This window comes from Crocodylus porosus, unplaced genomic scaffold (genome assembly GCF_001723895.1).
Source record: "Crocodylus porosus isolate Cpor-Errol unplaced genomic scaffold, CroPor_comp1, whole genome shotgun sequence".
NCBI classification, from domain to species: domain Eukaryota; kingdom Metazoa; phylum Chordata; order Crocodylia; family Crocodylidae; genus Crocodylus; species Crocodylus porosus.
Window position 1 is genome coordinate 1,170,493 of NW_017728951.1, and position 9,861 is coordinate 1,180,353.

Below are 9,861 nucleotides of genomic sequence, written 5' to 3' on the forward strand. Positions count from 1 at the left end.
TTGAGGGACACCAGCAAGGCCAGGGGGCTGCAAGTTGGGAGTGAAGGGCACCAGCAATTTGCACTGTGCAAACTGTACAGTGATGAATGTCATTTGGAAGTAATGGAGGGCCAGAAGCTGACATTGCTGTTAATGTTTTCCTGTTGATGTTGATTCTATCTTTAAAATTAAGACCGTTCAGTTGCTTTAACTTGTAGTGTGTGATAAGTATCTTGGTACTCAAATACTTGTGTGTTTTCTACTTAAACTATTTGCTAGGATGGGACTGGCCATAGCATTGTTTACAAATGGGTCCTGGTACAAAAAAAGTTGAGAACCACTGCTCTATTATGACTTTGACCTTAATATATAGTGCATAGTTGGACATGTATTTTTTCTTGTATTATTAATCTACCTAGCACTGTGTATAGACAGTGTTCCTGTAAGGGGAAAATTCTGAAGTTACTAGCTAAGCAAAACTTTCATTAAAGCATATTTCAATCTAGGTTTTAGTTGAATTCTGATGAATAAGGCCCTAAGAACAAAAAGATTCAGTAAAAGAAACACAATATGACACTTTACAACCCGGTGACTATAAATCTACTGAAATTATGTAGTGACTGCATAATCTAGAATGGTTTATCACGCTAGTTTTAACTTTGTTAAATCCAATCGACAAGGAGAAGAAATAAAAGGAACACTTTAAATCATGCTTCAATACAGTTGTCTGCTAATAGTGGACATTGCATGACTAGTATTCTTGTAAGAATTTCAGGCAATTAAAATTTCATGTTGAAAAAGATATTACGAGGCTGCATTCTTGGTGAATCGGAAACAGGTTCTCCTGTGAAGGCAGTGAAACGATATTCCTGAAGAAGTTCTTGTTTTATTTGTGCTAGCTCAGCCTGTAGTTTTTCCACCTTTGGTTTAAAAAAAGAGTTAGGAAAAAATTAGGAAAAAAGCCTAATTTATCTTGTATTAGATCATAAATAGCAAGAAACATTATATAGATGGAAAGGACCAGCTTTTTAACTGGGCTTGTAAGCAGCCTCCATTTGTATACACGCAAAGCTACATGCATGCACCTACAACACTTTAAAAATAACTTGTGCACAAGTGTAGAGGTTGCAACCACAAAACCACAGATAGATTGCAGGTGGAAACTCACACATTTAAATAGGTGCTTGTGTTAGAATAGTTCAAAGGAATACAAACAGGTTTTTCTCTTGCCAACTGTAGATGCAGATATGTCTACAGACAATTTTACATGTGCAAAAATAGAGGCTGTCTGCTGAAAATCAACTCTTATGTCAAAAAATAGCTGAGTGGCTCCTGGGTTTAGGGGCAGCTTTTTGCCTGCAGTCAGTGGTAATTACATGTATGCCAATAAGCATATCTCTGGATTGATACATTAACTTAGTCCATTCCTGGAATAAGAAAAAGAAGGATTCATATACATTCACATATATAATTCACTGAATTAGAGTAAAATCTTGAAAATTAATGAAATCCAGGTTCGGTTTTATATGTCTTGATAATGTTTTCACTTTCTCAAGATAAAATCTTAGTTTTCAACATTTTTGTGCCATTAAGCATGTCTTGAATATTATAACAGAATGGATGGCTTCGTCAATCAGATTATAATACATTTTTGGTTTTCACAAATTCTAGGACATCTTACAGAGATTATGCTCTTGCTTAACTTACATAAAGTTTATTGTGAAGTACATATACAAGCCTTGGCACCCTGTTGTAAAATTTGAAGAGAAGCCTTTAAAAATTTAACTGAAATCCATTAAGGGTTGTCTACATGGAATTGGGGGGTCAGATGCTGCATAGTAATTGCTGCCTGATAGATAGCATGCAGCAGCCATTTCCAAATGGACAGCCAACTTTTACTTAATTGTGGACTTTGCTTCTGAAACATTTCTATCAAATTATGCACTCAACACCGTGGCTGGGTACCCTATGTTCTTTAAGGTTCAACAACAGCACAAGACATTGAGGGATTCTTCCAATACCATAGAATGGGATTGTCAGGAGTCCCTGTGATTCTGCATCCAGAAGTCAAACTTCCCAAATCCCACAATTCCTTTCTGTCCCTGAGCTGTCTTTTAAGGGTGGGGGAGGGGTGAGGAGTGCAGCGGGGGTGGAGGAGGGAAGGTCAGCACCATCTGCAAATGGCACTAGCTGGCCATTATGGACAAAACAGTGCTATGTATTTTCACATTGGAAATTGGGGAAAAAAACCAGTTTATGCAGATGTTTTTGACGTATTGCTGACAGATGGCTGAAGCTCTGAGAGCCAACTGCCATGCTACGGAGCAGCTTCGTTGAGATTCTGGTAGCAGCAACAGCAACAGCAATTCTGCATGATGCTATACCAGGAGAAGAACAGAAATGAGGACAAGGGAAAGCGCAGCTAACAGTTTCTGAAGGAACATTTCTTGGAGCAGTTCCACAATGTCATCTTCAGCAGTGTCATTTTTAGACTTATATAATGTCAGCTAATGAGCAAGGAATCTTTTGCGTGGCTAGAACACTCACAAGTAGCCACAGAACGTTGGATGACCAAGACTATGCTTCCTGTGTGGAGCTTACTCAAAAGTTGCAGCAGCAGCATATCAACATGATAGCTTCCCTGTTCATTCAGAAGTGTGCAGCCACTGCCATCTGGAGGCTCACCATCCCAAACGCCTACCCATTAACAGCTAATCAATTTGGTGTGGGCAGACTAGGGCTGCTCCAATGGAAGCATATGCTGTTATTAAAAAGATGCTTTTGCTACATATTGTATGGCTCATCAATCCTCAGGATGGGTTTGTATGCACATAAATCCCTAACTGCACAGGGCCAACTGTTGGAATTCATACTACTCTTATGCAAGGCTTCTGATGCAAGGCCTCTGTATTCTTAAAAAGGGAAGGGCTATTACATCATTCTTAAAGGCCAGATTATCAACTGGGGCTAGCTGGTGTGGCAAAAGCCATGATATAGGGATTTTCAGGAACTCATACAGTATTTCTTTAATGATAAAACTAGATTGTTCATCGGACATTAATGTTCTAATGTCCAATGAACATTAATGGAGTTTTTTCCATTACTCTGGAAGACCCTACTTATCCCCCATACCATGGGGTATGAAGCCTGTCACTGGACCTTTGTAAAAAGAACTGATTAAATTCTAAGTAGCTACAGGCCATTAAATGTTTGGGAGATTAAAGGGTACATGAAAAATCACCAATAGGAATTATAGAATACCTTCCTATAAAAGGAATCATTATATTCCTATATAATTATATATTCCTATAATATTCCTATAATTATTATATTCCTATAATAGGAATTATGGAATATCCTCAATAGGCATTGAGCAATACCTTTCTTGAACTATAACTGTACCCTGTATGCCGAAAATTACCTGCAATACTGCGACAGCCTTAGAGAGGGTTGAGATCTGAATGGTCAGAGTTCCATGAATCTTCACCCCTCCCAAAGAACAAGGAGACCCAGGACCTTTGTGTATCTGGATTGGTACAGGGTTCCACCAAAATTTAAAGAAAGACTCAATCTGGCTTCACACCAGATTTAAAACAGGAAGTGACATTTTCACCATGATGCCAAAACGGTAGCAGGCACATGGACAAATAATTTGGATGATTTGTGCTGGGTGCAAAGCAGTACATGAAAGCAGCTATAAGGCTGCCAAAACAGCATGCAGTACAGATGGGATCACATGAGCATTAGTATTGCCTAATGTAACAGGATGTAAAACTACTGCTGCTTGAAAGAAGTACAGATTATGCCAGGGATTGGAAACCTACAGCCTGTGGACCAGATCCAACTCAGAGAGCCACTGGATTTGGTGTATTGCGTGGGGACTTTGGTAGTGTTTAGTCCCCAAGGGCTTTGCCTGTGCCCCACTTCACCATATTGACTATAGCCAAGGAGCTGGGTGCTTCACCCATGTTGAGCTGCACTTAGGCAGCAGAGAGATGTAGTGGTGGCTGGGTCTTACTGCCAGCCTATCTTCGATCCGACTTTGGGTACTCTAGCCTAATGCTATCAAATGTTGCCAAGCCCTGAATTATGCAGTACTAGGTCAGTGGCTACTTACCAAGGAACTGCAATGTACAAACAGAGGTCTTTTATGTATATAACAAGTTCATTTAATATGAAATAATCTCCCCAACCCCATGTATGCAAAGGCTTGTAAACCTACTACTACGTCCAGTCAATACCTTGCAATCCCTTACATAAATGAACAAACAAGTCTTGGTTCCTTAAGGCCACAGTGGCCACATCTACATGAGATGCTGACTGCACTCATTTAGTACTTGTATAAACTTATATAAATGAGTACTAAATGACTACACAGTAACTGGAATTACTGTACAGTAGTGTCGCTGAATGGGTTTTAGGTGACACTGATTGCATAGTGTCTCATTACTATTGTGCAATAGTGTCGTGTCACACTTCAGGCCATGTCACATTACTGCTCAGTAGTAATGAGCTACTGTGAAGTCAGTGTCTTGTGTAGACACAGGCAGTTGGTAGTTAGTCCAGCACTGGCAGCATCATTAATTTGGAACTGCTGTTTTTTTCATTCATTAAAATCAGAGACTTAAAAATACAATAGCCAAAACCAAGATAATTTACTTCATGATAAAATAGGCCTCCATTCTACAGGTATTCTAATGTCTGATACTGCCTAACCAAACATGGAAGATTTTTCATTATTAAAACCTGGATACCATTAAGTCTCAGAAAACACTGAAAATTATTTTTCCTGCCAAGTCAGCCCCATAACATTTAAAAAAATGCATAGACTGACACCATTTTTCACACTGTTCTAACAAATGGCTCAATTCTATAATTATGTTGAGGTTAAGGGGGGCTGGCAGATGCTCAACATTTTTGAGAATCACGCCACATGTTTAGATGCCTAAGTACAGACTCAACTCCACATTTTAGCTATACATTTCCATTCCTTAAAATTTTGGCTTTAGTTTTCTACATATTTCAACTACCTCACAGCAGCTTGCATAGCACACTGTAGTCTTAAAAAGCAACTTTGGTATCTATTTATTATTTCATTTTTGACATACTATCTTATCCAGATTTTTGGCTTTTCTTTAAATGAAGATCCAATTGATTGAATTATCCAGTATTAATCTTAAGTAACTTAAGTAAAATAAGGAATTTATATTTGTAATACAAATTATTTTGCCTATGATTTTTGAATGAATGAACAAATTAATCAATGACAACATTAAGAATATGGCAAATGTATTTCTGAAAGAAAGCTGATATTTACAGTTTCAATGTCTTGTTTTGCTCTCTGCATTACTTCCAAGGGTGTCCCTTCTAAATTTTTTCTTGTTTTCATCATTTGTATATGCCATTTGATGCACTCTTTCACTTTCTTTTCTCTGGATGCTCTAAATAAACACAATTATTTTCTTTCCTTTTTGTTTACTGGAGTTTTCATTTCCAATACAGTCTAAAGCACCTGTTGCATTTTCACACACACAAAAAAGAAGAGTAGAACAAAACCCAAAACTAATTTCCTTTCCATATGGTTAACCTGGCTCTAAGACTATGGTGAATGTTTTTCTCTCATCTTTAATTACACAAAAAGGACTTGCAGGACTGAAGTTGACTACAAGTCAACAGTCTGCTATTGCAAAAGAGCCAATGCCATACTAGGATGTATTAACAGGAGTGTTGTGTACAAGTCATAGGAAGAAACTCTTACAGTTCATTCAGCACTTGTGATACCTCACCTGAAGTACTATGTCCAGTTCAAGGAAACCACACAAAATGGAAGAAGTCCAGCAGAGAAGAAACAAAAAAATAACTAGAGGTCCAGGATTCACCAGAAAAGGTTTGAAGGACTGGATGTTTTAGTCTGGAGAACGTAAGAGTGTAACAGACTATTCTCTCTGTCCTCAGGGGGGCAGACATGGGTTTAATTTGCCACAAGGGAAATTTAGGTTTGACATTAGGAAGACTTTAACTATGAAGGTGGTTAAGCATTAGAATAGATTACTTAGACAAGTTGCAAAATCTCCATCCTTGGAAGTTTTTAAGAGGAGGTTAGACAAGCACTAGGCTGAAATGGTTTAGGGAGGAATAAATCCTGCCTTGAGTGGAGAACTGGACACGATTAGATATCTTTCTACAGGACTTCCATCTGCTACAGAGTTCAGGTTAAACGGTATTATGGGGAATGAATCAGAGCTGTGTAGTAGAGCAGACTGTTATCTGTAGGATCCTTCCAGAAGATGAAAGGTATTTAGTTAGTAAGACAGCAGATTGTAGGGCAAAAAAGAAGAGCCCTGTGGGTAAGTCAGGCAGGTCCTGAAATCTGTCCAATCTTTTTCTCTGCCACAGAGTTCCTATGGATTGCTAATCAACAGGGGTGTGCAAAATGGGCTGTATTTGATTCAGATTCAGTCCGAATCAGGGGCAGTGATTTTATTTGTTGATTCAGATCACTATCCCCAATTTGATTTGGCCAGATCTGAATCTGAAGATCCGATGCTGATTCGGAGAATCAGTGATTCAGTCATAGACACCGCTTTAAATGGTTTATCTACGTACTGAGGTATCAGGCACAGCTCATGAATGCTGCAATGGTAGGGCAGATGGAGCAACCCACAGGAGCACGGCAGGCCCCCCGTGTGCTCAGCAGTGAACCTAGAAGTGGACCTGCTGCCAAGCGCACTGGAGACCCCGCCACCCCCCGGCTCGGCTATCGGCCATGGGTGGACCCCAGGTGCCTTCCCAGGCACAGGAGGCACCCACAGGAGCAAGGGGGCCCCCCTGTGTGCTCCCCGGCAGACCTGGAAGTGGACCAGAAATGCTTCTGGTCCACTTCCGGGTCTGCTGCCCGGAGCGCTGGGGAGCCCCCTGTGCTCCTGTGAGAAGCTCGTTTGCCACAGCATCTCAGCATTCGTGAGCAGCCTGGTACCTTGAAGTATGTAGAAAAAACATTTAAAGCTGTGTCTATGTCCAAATCATCTAATCTTTCCGAATCTCTCTGAATCGATTCAGAGGATTCCAATTCAATTTGGAGAGATTAAAGGGTCTCCTAATTCGATTTGGATTCTGAGAGTTGGCGACTGAATCGGGCTGAATCTCTGTCGAATTGAATCAGGGACCGAAGCTTTGCAGGGCCCTACTAATCAAGTATTTAGACCAAGCTTTTCACAGGTTGCCACTAACTTTGTGATCAGCCCTTTCTGGATTCCTAACTTGCAATGGCTAGGGTCTCTAACTTGTAAAAAACACTGAGCACTCGCACAGCAATTAAAACAATGGGAGCTGTGCTATAAACGTGGGGGGGGGGGAAGAGAAGCTACAAAGCACTAAATGCCATGAAAAATCAGATCCTAAGTATCTCAACATGGGTACCCCAAATCAGTGGACATTTTAACCTTCACTTTGATTCTCCATGTATAAAATACAGTACTAGCATCATCTTATAAGGAGGTGTGAAAAGAAAACAATGCTTGTGAAACACTGAGATACTATAGCAGTAAGCATCATAGAAAACTTATAATTCCTTATTCAGAGTGGGATTTGAAGAGTGATCATGTGGCTAGATACTGAACATTAAGGATAAAGCGGAATACTGAACAACTATTCTGTCTTTGAATACTATGTGGCCTATACACTGAATGAAGCAGGAGTCTTAGAAAGGATAATGTTGGTCTTGTAATTAAAAATGGTATCATAATTCATAAGCCAAACTGAGGTGTCTTGGATAACTTTAATTCTGCCATTCCTAATTCCTGAGTTCTTGATGTACAAATTTTACTTTACAACAAGTTTTCTGGTGTGCAATCATGCATACAGTTAATTATCCAAGGAAATTATAAATGGAGTAAAAAGAATTAAACTTGAGAGTCATTTAATCAGCTGTTGTAAGGCAGAGGGCAGTATAGGCTGCCTGATGGACCTATTTTCTGCTTTCAAATTCTAGGAATCCTGAGGGATTTTTTGCACAGAAGCAAGAAAGGGAAACTGCATCTTTTTGTAGGTATCCATTGCTACAGTGGAGATCAAAAAGAAGCCTACATTTCCTCAAAACAGATTTTCATGAGGATGGTCTGGAAGGAGAGAACAGAAACAGCCAGTACTTCTGAAAGGCAAAAGCACTAAGGGACAGTGTTGGGGAATCTCAGAGTAGCCAGCAAGTGAAATACAGTGAAACCTACGAGAGGCCCGCTAATATAACAAGAATTGGAAAGTACAACTGAACAATATCCAATCCAAGTAGCTAAGCAAACTACAGCATGTAAGGAATGCATTCCAAACACACTGCCCATAGCCATAAACAAGGCAGATGCCTGCCGCTGGAATGTGAGAAATATACTACAATTCAGTCCCATGGAAGGGAGTAACTATCTATATAGTTATGGAAGTTAAGAACCAGTTTATATATTTTACTATGTTAACCAGGTGCAAGCAAGTTGATTTGATAAGGATACAGGAGGTTTGGGGGTGTGATTTGTTTGTTTTTTGTATCTGTGTGTGTCACAGGAGAGCAAAATATTTATATCTTTCTAAGGAAATAAAAGGATTTCCCAAATAGTACTAAAAACAAATAATAAGCTTGAAGTATTTAAGCACTAACCTTATACCTTCAGGATCTTTTATTGCATTTAATTTCAACAGTTTCATTTGTTCATTTTTTTCAAGTGTAGGTTCCTTTTGTTTTTCATATTCATCTGTAGCATATGGTGCACCTGTTGATATCTAAAAAGAGTACAACATAATATGGTAATAGCACATTTTGTAGAAAGGCATCATAAATAAAAAAAACCCCTATTTCTGTACAGAGGAAGGGAATGGGGTGGGAGGGTTTTGTTTTTTTTTTAAATCATGTCCAGTGATCAGAACAGTCGTTTCTGCAAATCATTTTTTTCCTTTAATGGGTAAACTTTTCTTATTCGATGACTGGTGGTTATTTCCCACAATATAAATAGCAAACATTTTATATCCAAGCAGTCAAATGTGATAATGAAAGGCACTATGAAAAACCTTTACAAACACTGTGATAACACTTCCCATTTATTTACCTCCTTTTAATTTAGCATAGAAATTATTCTGTTACTATACAAGGAAAATTAGGTACAGTGTGCAGTGCATCAAGAATCAAAACTGGAGATAGGAAAGTATGATTTGAGCAGCAGATTTTTTCTGTGGATCATTTTGGCAATTCTAAACAAATTAAATCATCGTATAACAGGAGATTTTCAAAGGCAAAAAGAGTAGTTTGTAAATCAGTGGGAGTGGAGTGCTCAATTGAGTGTAAAGCATACAATTTTCCAGAAAGAAAAGTTGTTTCAATCTCTTCAAATATAGTAAAATATTATTGGCCTATATTAAACATCAAGATTAATTTTAAAACTAATCTTGGCTACAGACCAAAATAATAAAAACAATTCATGAACTGAAAAATACAAATAGTTGTCAAAACTTAATATATTAACAAAGAGAGAAACTTTTAAGATAATTAATCATGCTTAGGTCAATTGCAAAACTCCTACTGAATTCAATACGGCCATGATTAGTGGTAGTGGATGGGTCATTTTGGACCTGGAGGAATGTGGGCAGTGGGGTTCCGCAGGGCTCAGTCCTTGGGCCTGCACTGTTTCACATCTTCATCAGTGACTTGGACGAGGGGGTAAAAAGCACCCTGTTCAAATTCACAGAGGACACTAAGATGTGGGGGGATGCGGGCATGCTAGAAAGGAGGAATAGACTGCAATCGGACCTAGACAGGTTACAGGGGTGGGCGGACGAGAATAGAATGAGTTTCAACACTGACAAGTGCAAGGTGATGCACCTGTGGAGGAAGAACCAGCAGCA

General features: G+C 39.0%; 1 protein-coding gene across 5 annotated transcripts in view; it reads right to left on the reverse strand.

Moving 5' to 3' along the window:
• Positions 1-482: 482 nt before the first annotated feature.
• LRRC27 (leucine rich repeat containing 27) overlaps positions 483-9,861 on the reverse strand; it is a 73,890-nt gene continuing 64,511 nt past the window's right edge. For 3 of the 5 annotated variants that reach the window (XM_019556254.1, XM_019556255.1, XM_019556253.1), the window contains exons 9-11: positions 8,624-8,745; positions 5,297-5,420; positions 483-899 (exon numbers count right to left, since the gene is read on the reverse strand). In XM_019556254.1, the coding sequence (XP_019411799.1) occupies positions 759-899; positions 5,297-5,420; positions 8,624-8,745 (387 nt within the window). In that variant the 3' untranslated portion in view covers positions 483-758. Of the gene's footprint in view, positions 900-5,296; positions 5,421-7,890; positions 8,097-8,623; positions 8,746-9,861 lie in introns of those variants that run through there. The other 2 variants (XM_019556256.1, XM_019556257.1) reach the window with 2 other exon arrangements.